At 44.3% G+C, this 20982-nt stretch overlaps 1 protein-coding gene across 11 annotated transcripts; it reads right to left on the bottom strand.

Annotated features, from left to right (window-relative positions):
• Positions 1–342: 342 nt before the first annotated feature.
• Positions 343–20500, bottom strand: tle3a (TLE family member 3, transcriptional corepressor a). 11 transcript variants are annotated; one of them, XM_034878891.1, is made up of 22 exons: positions 19855–20500; positions 19206–19354; positions 18562–18662; positions 18275–18338; positions 16845–16889; positions 12625–12687; positions 12261–12365; positions 10555–10584; positions 8477–8681; positions 8046–8053; positions 6419–6541; positions 5663–5713; positions 5417–5569; positions 4819–4951; positions 4533–4708; positions 4035–4108; positions 3696–3945; positions 2817–3064; positions 2548–2695; positions 2276–2426; positions 2001–2077; positions 343–1708 (listed from the first exon to the last, which is right to left on the bottom strand). In XM_034878891.1, the coding sequence occupies exons 2-22, from the start codon at positions 19227–19229 to the stop codon at positions 1601–1603; spliced, it is 2337 nt and encodes a 778-aa protein (XP_034734782.1). In that variant the 5' UTR covers positions 19230–19354; positions 19855–20500; the 3' UTR covers positions 343–1600. The 11 variants fall into 11 exon arrangements, with proteins under 11 accessions (XP_034734782.1, XP_034734785.1, XP_034734784.1 ...); XM_034878894.1 differs by having other exon boundaries at positions 4533–4705; XM_034878893.1 differs by having other exon boundaries at positions 10555–10581.
• Positions 20501–20982: the final 482 nt, after the last annotated feature.

The raw sequence follows: 20982 nt of genomic DNA, 5'->3' as shown, positions 1-20982 counted from the left end.
ACAAAGTCAGCCTACCAACAATTTTAAAGCTCACTAAATAACTCATTATACCTTGTTTGTTTAATCCAATAACCATAAATATATGGTTTTATACAACCTTGTGGTTTTATGATGGGTTATGTGCTTGGCCAGGAGCTTCCTGGAGTCTTGATATTGTGAGATCTCCATTGGAGATTCATAGAAACTAGTTACTGATAGGCTGACTTTGTTACTTTTGGAGAGAGGACTCGCTGTTTCTTTCTGTTGTCAACCTTTATGCTAAGCTAACTGGCTGCAGCTTACTAAAGTAGCAAGGCACAGCACTATAGAAATCCAGCCAACATGTTTTTTGTTTTTTTTTTATATATAAAAACAGTTTATTGATTTATCAACAACTGTCAACTGTACAATCCTTAGGGATGATGACATGTGTATGCTACACAGTCTAATGTGTGTTTATCCAGAGACCATTCCTGTCTATGATAAGATTGTAGTTGAACATTATGAAATACTGAAGAAAGCAAACAGAGCATACCCAAAATGTCAATGTTGTAATGGCTTTGGCTGCCACCTTTATGGGTAACCATGTAAGTCTTGCACATCAGTCACAGTCAAACGAGAGAGGCAATAATTAACTCTTAGACTGATGACTAAACTTTGCTGAGTGGAGAAATTAGATTCATACAATAGTCGAGTCAACAAATTGAACTGAAGTCACAGCTGCTTCACCATAAAACCCATAAGTCCTCCGGTTAATAGTTATCCATTGTCATTACCAATGTCATTGAAAGCTGACAGTGTTTAGTGATAGGTCTTCATTATAAAAGTTGAATTTCCTGCTGACCATGGCCAAAGGGTAACTGCAAACCCAGATTTTCTCCTTCTTCCAGTCTGAAAAAAGGGCCTTTCCGGAATACTCCACTGTTAAAATCCATGGGACAAACATCTGCGTTACAGCAAATCACGAAGAAAAATTCCGTTGTCAGGCAGAAAAAAATCCAAATTAGATTTCCGAAAAGGTCATTCTGGACAACAAAACACAAAAAAAAGCAATGGAGGGGAAAAAACTGAAAAAGAATATCCTCTTACAAAGTCCTAATCTAATTTCCATCCCCAGAGGGGACAGAAAATCACGGAGAGAACAAGAAAGAACCATCACAAGCGTAACTGGACACCAAAATATAAATCTATAAAAAGCCTTTTATTACTCCATTATGTACACTTTTCACAGGACCTCCATGGAGAAGTTCCAGAGCGAAGCGCCGCTTCTAGTTGTGTCATGGAACTTTATCTCCACATTAAAAAGGACGATAAAAAAAAAAAGAAATATCCAACAAACAGAAAAACAGCAAGACATTATTTTCATCTTAGTGCCTTGGGGAACTGCACTTGATGTACAAGTGTCAGTTGCATGAGTGAGGAAGGAAGGGCAGAGCCGAAGATCACAGCATCCATGGCCACGACAGCACCAACGTCCACTTCAGTCTGGCACTGCCAAACTTCCTGCCCATCCACCCCGGGGCTGCAGGCAACATCCATGCTGTCTGTGTGAGGGAAGGTAGATGGAGGAAGAGTCTACTGTTCCTGAGCATGTGCATGCTCCGATCCAAAGCAGTCTGTTCTAGTAGATCACTTCATAAACAGTGGCCTTCTTGTCACCAGAGCCCGTCACAATATACTTATCGTCTGTCGAGATGTCACAGCTCAGGACAGATGAGGATTCCTTGGACTGAAGAAGATTAAAAAAAAAAAAAACATGTTAGTCTTGGAGGCAGTTAACTCATCTACATTTGAAGTTATGCGGAGAACATTAGCTGAGCACAGGACAAGATTAGATTGCAATGACATTAAGTTCTGGCTTGACGCCCCTCAGAAAAGACTTCTTTGCCAGGTCAATAATTCAGGTTCAGTTTTCACTGATAGGAGAGTCCTGTCAGACAGCGGACGCTGTGCCCTTCCTCTCAGAGACAACTATGCATACTTTTGGACTGGCTGCAGACAGAGTGTATTGATCTGCATACCTGGAATATGCTGGCGCCATATGGAGTCCTCCAAGCATTCAACAGATTGTCCTTCCCAGTGCTTACAAACCATTTACCTGCAAAGAAAACAGTACAATCAGGTCTCAAGTGAGAGTTAGCAGGTAACCTTCAAAACACAATAGGCAGTAAGACTGCACAAAGGACACGATACTTTTAGCACTTAATAAAACAGGACAGGCTAACGCCCCTTTGTGGATGAGTGCAGTAACTCTCCCTCTTTTTATGTGTGTGTGTGTGTGTGTGTGTGTTCATACCACAGTAGGCAAACTTGAGGGAGAGGACACAGCTCTCGTGTAGGTGGAGCTGATACTTGTCAGGCTTTGAGTGGTGGAGCACCTCCACGTTGCTGCTCTCCATGCCCACAGCAAGCCACTCTCCAGTCGGACAGTAGCCCAAGGAGAAGATCTGGGAACAAGACAGAACAGTAATTACTGACAGTTCTGTGGCTAAAAGGAAACTTCCCTTTTACAGGAAGTCTGTAGATGTGTGTGTATGTTATCTGTCTCTTCTATGTTACGGGTTGTACCTGTGAAGTGAAGTCATGCTGCTGCAGCTGTCGACCCTCCCTCAGATCCCAGGAGCGAACAGTGTTGTCAAGACCACCTGTCCACAGCTTAGTGCCATCATGGGATATGTCAATACAGCTTGCACCATCTGTGTGACCTTGGAACTGCCTGAAATCAAAGTCAAAAAGCATACCAACATTTATTGACATCCCCTTTTAAAATTTCTTAAAACAGCAATCCTGTTGTGGGACCAAAGCCTACACAGTGTGAATAAGTGTTTTCTACCAACCTAACGAGAGTCTGATTGTGCAGGTCCCAAACGGCAATGTTTCCATCACTGCAGCAGGAGAAGCAGACTTTGGCATCAGGGCTGATGGCCAAGGCGTAGCATGCCGGGGCTGAGGAGGTGAGTTCAGCTTTGATGCGAGGTGTCTGAGAGGCCAGATCCCAGATGGTCAATGTGCTGGCCTCGCCTCCAACGATCAATGTGCGGCCATCAGGCAGCAGCTTACAGGAGCGGATATAGTTATCCCTGTTCTGTTGCAGAGAGGACAAAGCAAATCAATACATGTTCAGGTCAGTGGAGCTAGAGAGAGAGAGAGATTTAGGAACAAGCCGGTGGGGAAAGAGTATGAAAATCCTTCTGGCATATTAAACCAAGCTAAGGGTATCAAACCTACGCTTCTATATTTTGAGTTTCTAGCTTGTTACATTTACACATCTGTTTGGTGATGTTCAAATTTCAAGCCAAGTATAATTTATCTGAAAATATTATGTGATGTTTATTATTTTCTTCTTTTGTTGTTGCCAAAAGTACTTTGTATCACACACACACAGAGAGAGAGAGAGAGAGAGAGAGAGAGAGAGAGAGAGAGAGAGAGAGAGAGAGAGAGAGAGAGAGAGAGAGAGAGAGAGAGCGAGCGAGCGCGAGAGCGAGAGCGAGAGAGAGAGAGAGAAAAAATCAGCTGTAGTTGTGTACCAGTGCATTTGCTGCAACTGTCACTGAGATGTGAAATGCCTGTTGTGGTCCTCATGTATAACAAAGGATTATCCCATTGTGAATGGAATGAGGTTGTGTACACAGCTCATTGCCTCTCAAACTAACTACACAAACAGAACTTGGTGTAAAAAAGTTGATGAGAAAACATGAATCAGCAGCGGTGCTCACCAAACAGTCCAGTTGGGACACAGGGCTCTTGCTGCCAGGTTGGCTAATGTCCCAGATTTTGACACAGCCTTTGCCACCAGTATACACATGACGTGTGGGGTTGCTAATGGTAACAGCGCACACCACCTCGCCGTGGCTCAGCGTGTTGATCTGACGGGCGTGGCGTGGAATACCGGGGCCGATCAGGGCATCGGGCGGAAAGGGCACAGGCTGCATCTGACCGTCTGCACTGACGTGGAAGGAGTAAGCCCTGATATAAAAGAGTGTGTGTTAGTGTTTCATAGCACTGCTGTTTGTCTTTTTAAATGAGGGACTAGAATAATGTGGTGAGACACTTACGGTTTGCCACCAGAAATGGATGTGAGGCTGGCTGGAAGGCCTGGAGCTCTCATGTGGGTGTGAGGATCAAACCCCTGAAAAATAACAAGATGGGAACTTTTGACTAACAGATTTGTTACTGACCACCAATGATCCACATGGTGTTTTTCTAGGGAGAGTTTGGCAATAAGCTTATATGCTTTCTTGCCTAGAGTTAGATGAGAAGATTGATACCTTTGTCATCTGTCCGTTAAAGCCGGTTAGCTTAGTTTAGCATAAAGACTGGAAACAGTGAAAAAGCTAGCCTGGCTCTGTCCAAAAGTAATTACAAAAATCATTGTCCCGTGTGCGTGCATAAGAACAAAACAGGGTCCCACTTATAGAAAATTAGCTCTATAGCGCTTCTCTAAAACTCCACAGGGGACCTTTAGCAGAATGTCAAACCATTCATTTAAGTATGTGCAGTGCTTTAGAGTGATCCCAAATACAGCTACATAAAAGGACAGGAAAGGGTGTTACCATGGGGGAACGTCCATAGGCTGCAGCTGCTGCAGCGCTCATCTGAGGGGAGATGTGCAGACCAGCATACACACTAGGACTAGTCAGGCCTCCATTCATTTCATGATGGCCCATCATGGCAAAGGGGGTAGGGTAAGAGCCTGCGATGGACAGAGGGGTACGCAGAGCTGGGGCTGCTATGGACAAAGACAGGAGAAGGATATTGGCATGTGACATAACAGTACATTGGGAGAGGATGGAAAAAGGATTATCTCGGTTGCTAGCGAGGAAAGAGAGCTGTACCAACCAAGAGCCTCCATGCCTGGTGGTTTGCCCAGGATGGGTCTGAGCCCGGGAGTGGAGCTGGTGCCAGGGGTGGGGGCATCGTTGCGGGGGGTGGGGGTGTTGGACTTTAGGCCAGGCGTGGAGGATTTGTCATTCTGTTGAGCGAACGAGAGAGGAAGCACATTCACAATCCCAAAAACCAGGCACTGTGCTGACTGATAATTTGAGAGCAAACTGAACTTAAGCCAATCTAATTCTGACAACCCTCATAGTCCTGCAGAGCCATAAACTGCTATTTATTCTAAAACCTATTATGGCCACAATGGAGATGGGGCCGTTTTTATCCCCTTACTGCTTTGGCTTTAATCTTTTAGTGAGGCACAGGGGAAAAAATCCTGGAGGAGTTAAATACATTGAGCTATTAACAGAGAAGACCTGACTGATCCTGATGCGGGACAATATTATCCCTGACGTTTAGTCATGCACTTAAAGCACGACAGCCATTCCTAATCCACTGCAGAAAACGTCCTAGATTTATTTACACACATCCCTTTGCTCTCTCTGCAATTCTCATTTAAACCCTTTCTGTCCTAGTTTGTTCGTAACTCTTGGTGTCTTACATGACTGAGCTCCTTGGCCTTGGATGATGGGGTGCTTCCAGAGGATGCCACTGATGCAGGGCTGTTGGGTGTGTCCTTCTTTGGGGGGCGGGGCTTATCAATGCCATTCTCAGGTGGTGAGTGGGCGGGGCTTGCCCGCGGAGTGGCAGGGTCCTGGACAAACACAGCGATAGATTTTGACGTTGTTACATCCTCATGTCGGTACATATTAATATGGCATTTACAATTACATGCTGCTCTGCTCACCTCATTAGACACATCTACCACCAGGTCATCACTTTTCTCTCCATCACTGTCCTGTAAAAAAGGTAATAAGCAAATTAGTCCTTGACAAAAACGTTTTTTTAATGAAACCTTTGAAATACGTCTGACCAGAAAAGGGTAAACTGGGGTTTTGCGACACTTTTCTTGACAAACCTTTTTTGTTACTTTTCCCGACGTTTTTTAAAGCTTTTGCCAATGTTTTCAATCACTTTTTTCCGTTGTTTTTGTAGATTCTTTTTGCACTTTTTACGTTTTTGTTGAAGTTTTTTTCCATAGAAAAAGGAGGGTTAAGATTTGGGGAAATATACTTATTCTTGCAGAGAGTTGGATCAGCCTGAAGTCAGGAGTAATAACTTCCTGGAGTCACGGTTAGGTTGCCAGGCAACCAGCGGGAGACTCTGAAAAGTCACTGTGGCCGGCCAAGATTTGTCTCACAGATTACCCCCCATAACACCACAATGTGTCCTCTTTCCACTTTGGAGTTGTCCAGACAAACAAAATACAAGGTGTTAAACAGTGAGCTGACAGGTGCTGTTTTTTCACCTTCAAAACAGGGCCAGGATAGCGGTTGCCCTCAGTCTACAGCCTTTTACTAAGCTAAGCTAACCAGCTCCTGGTTGTAGCTTCAAATTTAGTGGTGAGACATGAGAGCCATATCAACCTTTTTATCTTGATCTTGGCACGATAGGGAATTAGTTTTATTTCCCTAAATGTTAAACATTTCCTTTATTGACTTACATATCTGCTCATACTGTCCTTCTCTTCCACTTTGCGTTTCTTAGAGTCCAAACTGTAGTCAGAGGAGCTGCGGTGTTTCTCACTGGCTGTGCGTAAGCTTTCGGATGGAGATACGGAGTTATTCTGCAAAGAGAGAACCAAACATACTTTAATACCATTTTGTGTTTCGTTATAAAAGAGAGCAGTGAGTCATTCATCCGTAACAAATTCACTGAGAACACACCTTGCCAATCCAAACTCTAATGCCCCATTCACACAACTATGGATGCTGTGGACTCTTAAAATGCAGCTGTAGGCCAGCTCCAAGCAGTACCCTGACACCAGCCAAGCCCAATCTCACACACAAGCCTGTCCCTGGCCAAACAACAGAATGGGCCATTATCTGAACTGAAAGGAGAAGGGCTTGTTTTCTGAGCTGGGCTCCCTCCTCCTCATAACTGGACAACAAACAACCTCACACGGACATGAGCAGTGTGTTGTTGCTGAACAGAGGGCCTTTTCTCTGGAGTCAGTCAGGCTAAGCGTGAGAGAGAGAGGGGCGGAGAGACACAGAGAGAAACTGTATGTTGTGGGCATTGATTGCCGCAGCGTGCTTGAGCACCATGTCACTTTAGGCTTTGAGCTGTGATAAAGAGAATCTATATCCTGCCAGTGGGCACGGCAGCGTGGGACTGACTGGTGCTTCTTCATGGAGCCTGCCTGCCCACACAAGCTGGGACAGCTCACTCCAAACGCCAACAGAATGGGAGGAACTAGGCAGGTGTCCAGCGGCTTTCGCAGGAGTTGGCCATTTGCATGTAAACTGCCAAGTTCTCCTGATTCTCTCTGTCACTTCTTCTGAAGACCAAAGCAACCAGATGGACTAAGTCAGTGGCAGCCCAGAGAAGTGAACAATGGCCGACAGACTAGCCGTCTGGGCAAAGGGCCCCTGTCTGCATAATGGCTGACCTTTAAAGAGATGCTTAGCGTGACTCATTAACCAAAGTCACCACTCTGCTATCAGATGACCTGGGACAAGAGCAGAGAAACAAAACAGGCCTGCTAATCGCCCCAGGAGTTCCATTTCTTCAGACATGACTGCACCCATTCAGCTGGCCCAGCCTACAGAAACACAATCTCACAGGCACATCACAAGCCATCAGAGATTGCAACCATTCCAATAAAACGCTTTAGCAGGTCCAGCCAGACGGGGTGGAGAAAAAGAAAACAAAACAATTCTCCATTTGTGTTCATAAATATTCATCACATGCCAAGGAGGAGAGTGAGCTGGTACACAAGGGAGACAGTAGAAGGGATCAAATAAAGCCTTTAAGAAGGGGAAGTCAAAGTCTGTCTTTAATTGTGATGAAATTACAAGGCTTCTAATCTCTCCAGCACAATACCAGTCATTTCCCTTCTGGATTAAACACACAGGATTTATATTCCAAGCCTCATTTCCAAATAATCATTTTATTGAAAGCAGATTACAACAGTGACTGAAATCAGCCAGCAGCATGCTGCTGGTATGAATTTTCACTTGACATTTTGTGGAGAAGATGAAAGTGTGATAAATGATGGTTTCATCATTTATCACACTTTCATTAACAAGTCCTGCAACCGAAAGATAGTTGCGGGTTTGGACACTTACCGTGTTCTCTGGATCGCAGACATCAGAATGGTGGCCAAGGTGATGAGGAAACCAAGTAGAGACAAAGAGAAAAACACGTGAGTTAGCATATCATACTAGATGATTCTGGCTGAACGTGTGAGAATCAGCTGCAGGGCACCTCTTATCAACGTCTGTTGCAGCTGTTGAATAGCTTATGCAGTCATTCGCTGGGAATGTACCAGCTCATTACCCAGACAGAATGTGAACAGACAGGATGTGCTTCTCACCTAAGGGCCATGCAATTCTGCTCTAGAGAGTAAGAAGCAACTCCGCACTAAATTGTTTTCCCCTGTTTAACATCTATGCAATAATGTCAAAATTAATACCCATTTTTAATTATTTGAAATAAACTGGTTAAGCAGCAGCTGATGCCCAATTGGATTGCAATAACCCTATACTCAATTACTCACCTCTGTGTTCGAGCTCATGGTGGTTCTTCTCATCCTTTACTGGGAGGTGGGCTTGGCTGCCCAGGGCACCTAGTGCCAGCAGGCCTGATCCAGAGCCTGTCACAGGAGGGATGCCAGGCGGCTGCAGGCCTGAGGGGTGAGGTGGCAGCTGGACCGGAGGCCCGTGAGCAGCATGGGAGAGGTGCTGTGCCTGGAGCTGCTGCTGCTGTAAGTAGGAAATAGACAGAGAGAAACCGAGTGGGTCAGAGGGAAAAAGCAAGGAGAAGCCACACACTATGAAGCTGATCAGTTAAACCGTGGATGATATTAGCACATTCACACATCTATTACTGTCAGGATCTGACAGCAATCCCCCTCAGTGCTATTTCCATACCAGACCAGGGTGGCATAAGCCCTAGATCTGTGCTGAGGAGAGTGCTGCTCAACACATCTAATGCATGAGACATAGCGCTCAAAGACAATCCATCGCGTTAAGTAAGTAGTGCATGATGAGGAGTTAAAAAAAAAGAAGGAAGAAAAACATTTAATTCTACCTTAATGACAAAGCAAAGTGTTATTCAACCGACGCTTAATGTGAAGGAATCATTTTACATCAGGTAAACTAGCGCTTTATCATACTGCAGCAACACAGCTGTCCTATGCCATCAGTGAGTTGAGCAATCCTCTTAAGGAACATGAAACTGTGTAGGAATCTGTCAGCCTGTGGGCTAAACAACTACCTGCTTTTTAAACACTTCAAAAACATAACCAGCTTCTTTTTACTCCTCTCATAGTCATGTTCCTGGATTAAAAGAACATGAATCATTTGCACACCCATACTTTAAGAGGCTGAGGGAACAGTCAGTGCCAGAAGCTGGCACTCTTTCCCTCTTACTCCAAGTATTTGTGTGTGTTTGTGTGTGCGCATGTACGTGCGTGCGTGCATGCGTGTGTCTGGAAGGCTGCTGTGGGAGCCAGGACCAGGGGTCCCATGCTGGCACTCAGTCAACCCTCCAATATTCACCATCAATATTTGAAAGGCAGAGGGAAATGGATGAGAGTTAAAAGGCACTCAGCATGGAAGTAAGCAGTTTAAAGCAAGGTTAAATAATACTTAGCTGAGACACCAATAAAAACATCAGCAATTTATTACCTGTCTACGAGCCAGCTGAATAATTCAGCGGCTGTAACAGCGCGCACCTCCTCTCTTTTACAAGACAGACTTCAATCAATGACCATTTATCGCTTTTATGAATATTACTCTTAGTCACTTTGTAATGACAGGGGAAGTGGTATAACACACAGTACAACATGGTGGGCTTGCCTAACACACGGTTAAAAATACATTAACTTGGCAGGAACTAGCTTTCAAATTTACTTTTTCAAACAAGATATTCAATCGTACAAAGGGCACCTACTTCAAAAACATGTCCTCAAAATCCTATCTGGAGGGTCTTTTTAATTGCTTCTACATTATCTGCCTTTAAGGTGGAGAAGACTAGATGGGAAACTAGTAAGGTTTTAAACTTGCAACCTTGTCCTTTGCTCCATTGGGCAGATGTCAATCCAATTACAAAATGTACCAAGAACACAATATGAGAGAGAGAGAGAGAGAGAGAGAGAGAGAGAGAGAGAGAGAGAGATAATATTGTGTCCATGTGGGAAATTAAGGAGCCAATTCATTGGCAGGGGAGAGCCATCCTCGCTCATTGTGTTTAATGAGGCACTGATGGGTAATATGCATGGTTGATCAGCAAGAGTCCTCATTAGAGGGCCATAAATGAAGACAATAATAAATAAAGAAAGGAGTCTGGCCTATTTCCTCTAATTTAATATTACAAGATAAAGACCTACTCTTTACTACTTTTTTCTCAGACTGAGTGGGGCTACAAAAAAAACACAAAAAAAACACAGGCAAAATTGAGCAAATTTTTTATAGTAGTCTCTAGTGTACCAACTACACTATAGTGAAACACATAGCAAGGGAAAAAGTGCCATGCAACATGCACAAGCACTTTAAGCCCAGATGTGTGCACACACCAAGTCAATTAACAACAGTATGGCACATACAGATGTGTGTGGATTTGGATGCCACTGACCATGAGAGCAGGGTAGGCAGCTTGCTGCTGCTGAAAAGGAGGACAGAAAACGGTCAGGGCAACAGCTGCTCTAGACGCCCTCTCTCCATTATTATATACTGCAATGAATGGTGTTACAGACAAAATAAATATATTTTACTTTCACATCTTTTTAAAACAAAGCTATTTTGTGGGTTTATCCAGGTGGCCGGTCGCCGGGAGACAGGTAGGCTTATCTGAACTACTTCTTGGCTGACTTCAATATTTTCTGTTTCCTAATCAAAAAGGATCCACCACCAGTCAGGTTCATCTCAACGCAAGCAGCTGCCCTAGTTGCATCCTATTAATGGCCCTCAGCCCCATCAATAAGGCATGCAGCTGGCTCCTGGATGCTGCCTGTCTGCCTGGCACGCTCTTTCACCCCACCTTGCTTTACAATATGCATGAGGATTTTTGGCATGCCTACAGAGCTTCCCCTTAATGAATAACCAATGGAAAGGTATTCGTAAAACATACAGTGGCTACATTTCCACCTCTTCTGACATGAGCAACCCCCGTGACTTGGGTGGAGGCCTGACTATTTCATAAAACAGGCTGGGTGCCAAATAGGAGCATATACTAAAATCATTAATGGGCTTGTCCAATATTTTATAAAAATGTAGACTTTAATGATACTAATTTTAAATTATAGCCAAAGACCAACAGAGAGCCACAGTGAAAGACTCAGACAGGCACAGAAATATTCCAGCATTATTCCAAATGTAAAAATCACATACACAGGAAGGAGCCACAAATTAAGTTAGCTTTTCTTAGGAACATCTGCCGCTTGCAGCTGCTCTGCTTTGGTGAAAGTGTAATAAAGCATCTGCTTCAGTCCAACAGATAAAAAAAAACAGCAGCTCTCCATCACCTCAAGACACCTTGTCAGACATTTTCTAGGGAGCAATTATACTGGAACAAAAAGGTCACCAAGGGGGCATTAATTGAATTCCAATATGGGCCTCCCGTTATCAAGTCTGCTCTTTGAGCCAGCCTCTTATGCATGCTAAAGACTCTGCAAAATTCAACTGTAGTAATAGGACCACTGACAGACTGAGCTTTGTATCGAGGGTGACACCAATCACATCTGTTTCAGGAGGGCAGGGTGCGTACAGCTGATCAATGAGGAGCAGATGGGGTTTTGAAGCAGTGATGAACACCACACATCACAGCTCAGTGCTGCGGTGTGCAAACAGAACTGTGCAGCAGAGCTGTGATGGCTGACTGCTGTCTGCGCTGTCTCAGCTAGCTTGCAGCGCTGGCTTTGTTCTGCTAACCCTCAGTCTTTTAATTCCCACAGCTATCCAGGTCAGCAGTGAGGGATGAGGCTTCTCGTTAAAACCTTAGCCAATTAAAGCAATACAGGCTGCGAAGGGGATCTCAAGAGCTCTCAGGCTCACATTTATAAACACACAACAAGGCAGTGAAGATGCCGCTGAGACCGAAGTTGGAGCAGGAGACCCGCTCTTGAGGGCTACACTTGAACATAGTTTGAATATTTTGGTCAAGAATATAGAACTAAATAGGACAAATATACATTAACACATCTTATTCAGGACTGTAACTTTTCCTATTCTATTAACAGTTCAGACTACTAGTTGGTGCATGAAGACATTTACATAGAAAAGTATAAGTAGTGATCATCTTATATGCAGGTCAAGAAAAGGAATAAAAGGGGGTATACACACGGTGAGTGGCAGATTGGGAAGTCCACGTACCCCGATGATAGCATTCAGCTCAGTCATAGTCACCTGCTTAGCCCGCTCCACTGCCTGAGCGACCTGCTGTTGGTGCTGTGGGAAGACATTTACAAAGGATGATTGGGGCATGCCAACATCTATCACACACCCACACACGCTTATCAGAGAAGATCACAATTAATATTCATAGTGCTGCTGCAATTTCAAAAGTGAGGGCAAATGCTACAATTACTCGAAATTGCTTAAACTGAAACATGTTTTGAAGTAGTATCCTTGGAATACAGGCAACAATAAGCAACGTTATTGTAGTACTTAACCGTGACGCTGTTGGAGAGCAACATTGAAAACTCACCTCTTGTGACAGGAAAGGCATAATTTGAGCTAAAATTGCATTGAGCCGTTTGGCAATCTCCGTCTGGAAAACAAAAGGAGGAGCAAAATGAGACGGGAAAGTATGAAACAGACAGTGACTTCATATAACCCCGCCTTTAATGTTTACACCGATTAAGTCAATTACTGCGGCAATCAGAACTGCTTGACTCAACATCCTCTAAACAGCGTGATATTGACATTTGAAATATTTAAAACATTAGGAGAGCCCAGGGGGATGGAGCACAGCTGTGCTGAGAGTGCACTCCATGCTAAACAGATATGAGCAGGCAGAGTGCTGCTGTGTTGAGAGGATCCTCTCTCACTCTGCCCTCCTTTCCCTCATCTGCAACTCCGCTGTCCTGCAGTTAACCTCAGAGTTAAACCACACAACCACACACTAGGAAGTGTAGCCCACGAACCGGACTGCATCGTTTACTTACTTGTGACAGTGTGGGCAATTTACATTGAAGGGTTATAACTGCAGTTTGAGCAAAGTTTATCAACCATAATGAGTTTGAGGGTAACACACCTCAAATCTGTGATCAATACCATTCGAAGTCAAATACCAGCCTGTAAACATTAAGAGTGCAGTGTGCAGTCCTTCCAAGATGCCTGGGTCATTTCTCACTGCAATCAGCTGCCCAGCCCACCACCCTCCCGTCCATCCACATATCCCTGCCTCCATTCTTCTGCTTGTCTACCAACTGCCATGGCAACGGTTGCAGCCCTATCTTGCTGGGATCATTATGCAAATGGTTGCTCTGCTTGACCGTAACAGGCTTTAAAATCATATTACGTGCTTGGAGGCAGGTCATTAAATTGAATTTTCAGCCTGTCGATCACATGAAGCTAGCACATGAATGGTGGCTAAAAAGAGCAATGGGAGTTTTGCAGAGAGTGTGTCATACACCCCCCTCCCCTGTAAAAACACTGCACAGCCAGCTTGTTGTGCCTCCCTCTTCTTCCAGGGATGGGAGATGAGACTCTCAGGTTCAAGCTCTGCACTGGGAGTAGAAAAATAGCAGTGCCAAAGCTACATCATCTATGGAATTTATGAGCTGCAGTTCAACCCAAGGCCACTGCGGAACACAAACACATCACAGGGATTTTCTCGATTTTTCATTTGGAGCAGCACACACAATGTACTTTGCAGACCGCCAGCTTATTTATTACACATGGCATAAATGCCAGGCAGTTTTGGCAGCCAGACGTATTACCTCTGAGCAGAGCCAGAGAGATTGGAGAGTAATGTCCAACAGAACGAGACCTGCTGACCCTAGCTGCAACATGGATAGCCACTTAGCTGGGCAAGCCAGCAGCACAAACAACAAGCTGAAGATGAAATATCAGATGAGACAGAGTAAAGCCTGAGATCAGAGGCAATAATGTGAAACAAATATATGGTAGCATGTGTTACAGAAAGTACAATAAGTCTATAAGACAAACACTGATTAGAACTTGATTACTGTCTGCAGAAAAAAGAAGAAAAAAAAAGAAAGTGAACTTCCAGTTCCTTGGGCACACAATATATGTGACCTACAACCAATAGAGCAATGAGAGGGTTAGTTAAAGGTTTTTTCAGCATTAGTATTAATGCAATGTTATAAGTGCTCTAGCAAGAGCTCAAGATCGCCCTCAGAAACGGTTGAAAGCTACAGAGCCTGCCTAATCCATGTTTGCTGAGATAAGCCCTGTCAATAGCAGTCAAACATTTGACAGGATTTGTGAAAAGGCCTTGAGCGCACAGTCCATTCCTCTGTAGCTTAGTGTCATGGTGACAGCTGGCCGGGAGAGGTCAGGAGGTGGCTGATCCACTGCCCCCTGAACAACTGGCAGCCTCTACACTCTCAGAACATGCAAATACATGGAAAAGGCATCAACTCAGCTCGCCACTGCTGTCAGAATACATACAGTGCAGTGCTGGGAGGATTTTCTTTGTTCTGCTGGCAGATAAAAATGGGGCTGTTGTCACTTTAAGTAGATGACAGCTTGGCCCTTGAGAGGCCGGCTTTGCGCAGCTGCTACACAATTACAGGTACTCGGACCTGTGAAGCACCACTTTAAGAGCCCTCTCAGGCTTGCTTGTCAATGGTGTGCAGAAAGGTATTCACCTGTTGCTATCAGCTAAAAACGGAGTCGAGACACTGATTGAGTATTAAATACAGAGGGAAAACTACTAGTGGCTCTGGTCACACATGATCCATCTATAAACAATACTTGACTAGTCAGATTTAGAGGGCCTCCAATTTGTCCCAGATGACAGCATCGCCTGTTTCCTGATTTTTCTAGTAGGAAGAAAATTAGACTAGCACTTCACTATGGCACTTCTAACCCAGAAAATGACACATTTCCTCTAAACTGAAATGTTACACAAAAACTCAGAGGCTGAAGCAAGTACAGAATACATTTCTAATTGGCATTTAAAGTTATCTGTATTGATCTGAGTAAGGCCAAAGCCTTCCTAAATGGATGCATAAGTCATTGCTATGATTAACCTTGTGAGCTGCAGCAGTGATTATCTCGGGTAAAAGATGCCTGTGAACTTGAAACAAACCTATTCTTACAAAAACAGCATGAAGCCATAACCTTCTTCATAATGCCATATCTTTAAATACAATAACTTTCTGTTTATATAAATGGACCTGACACTTAACAGTTCACACCCTGTAATTATTACACTCCAGTTCAGTCCCACGTGACAGATTGGGGATATGAAAGCAATGACAGCCACAGTTTCTCCTACAACTTTTCACTGCACACCTCTTAAGCACGAACACGGCAGACAGTCCGCTGGCTGACCAAGTTTGTTTTGGCCCTAGGTATGGCAGATAGTTTGCTACTTAGCAAATGATTCCTGCAGCCATGTGTCTTGTGTCTGATACAACTACAGGTAACAGCCAAATATGATTGAGCCTCAGCAACATCCAAAACCCAAACCCTGAGCAGCGCAAGATGATGTTAATTACTGGCTGACATCACACAGCAGAAATTAGCTGTGTGAATCTACATACTGTCACGGCTGATAGAGAGGGATCAGATGACACTGCCACATCAGTCCAGCTGAGCTGTGCCGGTGCGTGTGTTCTGAAATCTGAATTATGTCCCTGCACGGTAATGAAAAAGGCACAGTTAGAGAAATGGATTTCCTCACTGTGGAATAAATCTCCTGGCAGGAAAATAATATGCCTATGTGCATCCAATAATCCATCCCAGCCCTGCCTGTTAACCACTCCCCATCTTCTCCTCCTCCCCTGCCTGAGCTATAAGCCGGGGGAGCTGCGTGGACGGGGCCCACACTGTTTGCTCACAAACATGCCGTTCAGCAGGTTAGGGCCCCACTGATGAATTATTCAAGCGCTTCAATCAGCTCTGTTGAGGTTCCTGATAAAAGTCAGGCGCTAAAATGGATCAGTCGATTAACCTGTTTACACAGAGCTGGGCTGTTGCCCCTCCCCCAGCTCTATTCTCCCAACTCGTCTCCAGCTCCCATCCCCCTCCTCTTTCCTCCGGTTGGCGATAAGTGCCTGACAGAAGCTATCAGAGCGGGCCGAGCCCTGACAGACATGTGGCAGTGTGACACGCAGCCCAGAGACACTGATGGATCACCCTACCACACCAATCCGCCATGCCTCCCAACGCTTTCATTAACCAGGCTAGGCTGTCGCAGGAGAGGAAACAGCCCCAGTGGTTTAAGAGCAGCATGCATGGGAATCTCTGGATTACTCATTGATATATTCTTTATCTCTGCGTGCATCAGTGTGACTGCTATGTGAAGAAGAAGATAGGATCTTTCGATAAAGATAAGGGCACAATAAGTGACTTTTGCCCCTCTCTTGTAATTACTGTTAACCTTAAAAAAAAAAAAAACTAACCCATCAGCAATCCTCTCTCTTTAATCATTAAGTCAAAGGCCGAGCCTGCCAAAGTCTACCTTTAGTCTTATCAAAAGGCTGAGGCAAATCCAGGTTTTACACCACAGACCAGAACATGTTAAAACGGCCCCTGCAATTGTACAAATGGTGGTACAAGATTCCAACTGTATTGCCTTGTTTGTGTGCAATAGATCCGTCTGTTTACAGCCTGTAATTACTGATTTTCAGTTCATTTCACAACTTAAGAGTGGCTCCTCCTGGGTCTGACATCCCTGACTCTGTGGAAAACCACTGAGCTGAGAAATATGAGGAACATCATGGTACATACCTGTTTGTGCATCTCTATGTTCAGTCCATAGGACATCTCGTAATACTGAAATGAAAGCAAAGATTTGATTGTGATTAATAAAGTCAAATATATACTGCTTTACAATTAAGTTGGGGCATAATTTAATATACGTATGCAATTACTTTAAAATTCTTACATGTAGCGCTTGGTTTATCTTATAATTTCAATGGGACTAACTATACTGTATATAGCCACAAAATGTAATTGATCATAAAACTAACAACACCACCAAATGATCTCAAAGGGAAATGGTCATTATGACTGAAAACCTAAATACAATCAAGCTTCTGCTGGAAAACATGATAAACTAAGATCAGACAAGAAAAAGGAGTTTTTTCAGCAGTAGCAGCCAATAAAATCGATAGTGTTGTTTCTGGTGTGGGCACAGAGAAGAAAGGCTTAGATTTATTGATCACCATCTTGAGCCCTCAGATCTCCAGGATGTCTGTTTACTCATAATGTGATTGCTCAACACTCTAGATATTTCAAGCCAGGTCAGTCTGTCTGGCTGAAATGTAATCCGTGGATCCCACAAGTGGCAGCCGGGGCAGAAATGGCTTTCCAGTCAGTGTCTATTTGATGAGGCCAATGCATTATTCAGTCCATTAGCTTCTTCGAAAATTACTCTCAAACAAGAGAGCCATTCTGTCTGAGATCAGAGCCCCACAGCCGTAGCATAACCTGACACCCAGTGCTGGCTGTGGGATACTTCCCTACATGTTTACCTAACCTCCTCCCTGTCAGGCTGACATGTTTTCCTGTGAAAAGAATGTTTAACTTAAGCCTGCATGTGTTGGTTTAAGTCATCCGCAGTGTGTTGACCTGGGACAACAGAGTACACTGCCACAGAATAACCTCCTGATTGCATCATGTCTGAGTTGAATTCCTGCATCATAAGCACGCCTATGTTTTTTTAAATGGCCGCTAAAATAAAGGCAAATGATTTAGATTTACACAGAAACTAAGGTTGACTTAGTGCAAAATAAGCTGCAGCAGGTTCCACGTCCTCCATTTTGTTTGCTGTGGTGCATTTTCCCACACACGGCTTTGGCCCTCCACCATCCGCTCACACCTAATTTATGGCCATGCATATGTTTGAGCGTGGAGTCTCCTAGGAGAATAATCAGATCAGCACACACAGAGGGCAACGCTGCAGTCGACCCTTGGAGATCAGGGGCGCGCTTTAATGGAGCCTCAGCCCACTGCCTCCTGTCTGTCAGGAAGAGCTCCTCCATAACAACCAGCTACATCAAACCCCCCAGGGGCCTTTCACAGGCCTGTACCTGACACTCAACCCGCCCTAACCACCACACAGGTGATCACAATATGTCTCGCTCCACCCCAACTAGATCTCCAACAAGCCTTGCAATTTGGAACCATAATTGCTCCTTATTGTAACATAATCTTACCATGACATAGTGGCGCTGCATCTCTGTCTTCTCATTGGCCAGTTTGTCATACTCCACCTTAAGACTAAAATAGAAGGGAAGGTGTCAATTTCAGGCATCTTTATCACTTTAATAACTCACTCACACTTAACCACTTGATAACGGTGTACGGATGATTACATATTTTTTGTCTTTTTTCCATTTATGCATGTTTCATTTCAGAACCAAATATTAGCTTTAACCTTTATCGTTTGATAGAGTACACACTGACACTGTCATGCTTTGGTGATACACCTTGTAATCATTACCTGTGATACTGGGCTTGCAGGAACTGAAATTCATCTTTAATCCTGTCACAAGACTCTGCTACAGTGAATTTGAAGCCAGGCTGACCGGGCTGATGTGGAGCCTGAGAGAAAAGGTTGTAATAATCACATCAGTCCAGTCACAAGAGAAACTTTCTTCTTTTTTTTCTGAATTGTGCTGCTGAAGGGAGAAGAAAGTTCTCACATTAGACTACTTTCTAGATAATATCTTGGCTGTAAGTACGACATTACCACACCAGACAGGTGGGTCTATTTCACACTTCCAGAAGCGAATAACACAATATGAATAGGCTTTCACACTGAAAATGAAATCTAATCTAAAAAATGAATTAAAAAACCACCACCTGTCCCCATGTTCAGCAGAGTCATACGTTGGTGTCTGGGTGAGTAAAAACAGTATATCCAGGCATGCAAACAATCTGCATCCATTTACCACTATGTGCATGTTTTGGTGTAGCATAAATGCATTGTGATATATAACCAACTAGATCTGATGAGTTGCATTAAGGGTGGACACGCTTTGCAGGGCAGGTTTCAGATGATAAGTCAGGAACCATGTCAACATCAGTGTTGTAAGATAAATAGGTAAGCTCTAGAAGGCTAAGTATAGAGGGAGCGCTTCTTACCGGATGTCGGCCTTGTGGATACATCTTGAAATGTATCCTTTGTTTATCTCTCCAGTGTACAGGTCCTTTGGCAAAATGGTTGAAATGTGCTCACAGCCACACCGGTCTCAGCAGGCTGGGGGTGGGGGGCAGGGGAGGTCGTGAAAATCCTGTGTTGAAAAAATGACGCGGTTTAATCTTTAGACGAAAAAAAAAAAAACACAACAACTGTGCACGTTAAGTATTCAGAACACCAAACTAGTTTCAGTCATTTCAGGCAGTTACAACCATGTCAAAAAGCAGCATTATAGTCCTGCGCTCCTGTCTTCTTGACCTTATTCGGTCAATGGTCAGCGACAGACTTGATATATTTATATTAAAACAATCTCAATTTACAACCTACAACTGCAAACACAGCGTAGACCAAATAAAGACGGGACTTTTTCGCCGTCAAATTGAAATATCTGCTTCCAGTCCCTTTTGTTTGAGACTCTAATGTTGACTGATGTCGTCAAACCCCCCGCTCCAGACGTCTCCAGGCAGGCCACGGCCGCCAGCGCTGGCTCCCAACGACTGGTTGGACTCCGCGGAAAGCGATGGAAACGGTGCGCTGTTCAGCGTACGCCCAAAGAAACTGAAAAAGAAATCAACAGCTCTGGGAAATACATACCCGTGCGTGTGTCCTAACCGTCCGTCCGACTTTTGTTCCCAAAGAAAAAACAGGTTAGGCTAAAATTCATGTGCTTAATCCCTCCTAATATAAACGTGGTGGACGCGGATCTCGACAAGCATCCTCTCTCTCTCCGGAGCGCACCCAGCCAGTATGGGGGAGCAGTTGGGAGAAAATTTGGTGCGGTCGGACTCGATTAAACTACTCTACTATCAGCCTCAGAACCTCCGAGGAATGTGCGTCTGTGAGTGGCTGGTTAATCCCAAAAAGAAAGAAAAAAATATGCTTCCAAAATTTGTCTTTCGACTCGACGAGATGGCAGATTCTTTAAAAGCGTTGCATGTTACTCTCCGCAATCTCGCATTTCCCCTAGTTGTCCAGCTTACCCCGGTTGCCACACACAGGCAGCAGGGCTGAACTGCCGTGAAAGCGCCTATCTGTCCAATCGGATTACTCGGAAGGAATACGGCCACATCTGCCTATCGGAGAGCGCAGGCCCCACGTGGGGTGCAACGATACATGACATCATCCGGCGGATCCACAAGGCATCATCCATCCGTCCCCCCCATGTACAACAACAACAGCAGGCATTGATGTACCGACGATGATATCCAAATTTGACAGAGACAGCACGAATTCCACACCCGCGCTTCATCAGGGTGGGTTTTTTTTTACCGCCCAAATAAAGTTGATAATTTTTTTTGGGTGAGACCACCAGCGGTACGGGGAGGGATGTGTGCGGTGCAACAAGCATTCTTGAATTGTTATCCCCGTACAAGGAAAAGGGAGGGGATATGGGAGCCTGTTTGTATTACATGGTTATAAAATGTGGAGCAATGTTACTGTGAAACATCCAAACTAGCAGCCAAAATCACAAATGTACGGGTTAAACTCCCCCCAACACACGTACACCGTGAAGGACACACTAATGACCAATTGATCGACGATATCCACCAAATTAAAGCCACGGGGCCGCCTCGACGTACATTTTTAGCTTTAAATAGCTCGCGAGTCTTGCACAACACATCCACGAGCCAACCTATCAGCATTTGTGCGATACTAGTACTGCGGGAAGAGAAGAGATGATTGCCTTTGTCTGATATGAACATCAGCCATGTCTGAACGCAG

The sequence above is a fragment of the Etheostoma cragini genome, chromosome 8, assembly GCF_013103735.1.
Source record: "Etheostoma cragini isolate CJK2018 chromosome 8, CSU_Ecrag_1.0, whole genome shotgun sequence".
Lineage (NCBI taxonomy): Eukaryota > Metazoa > Chordata > Actinopteri > Perciformes > Percidae > Etheostoma > Etheostoma cragini.
The sequence above is the reverse complement of the archived record's forward strand: the minus strand, read 5'-3'. Positions and strand labels throughout refer to the sequence as shown.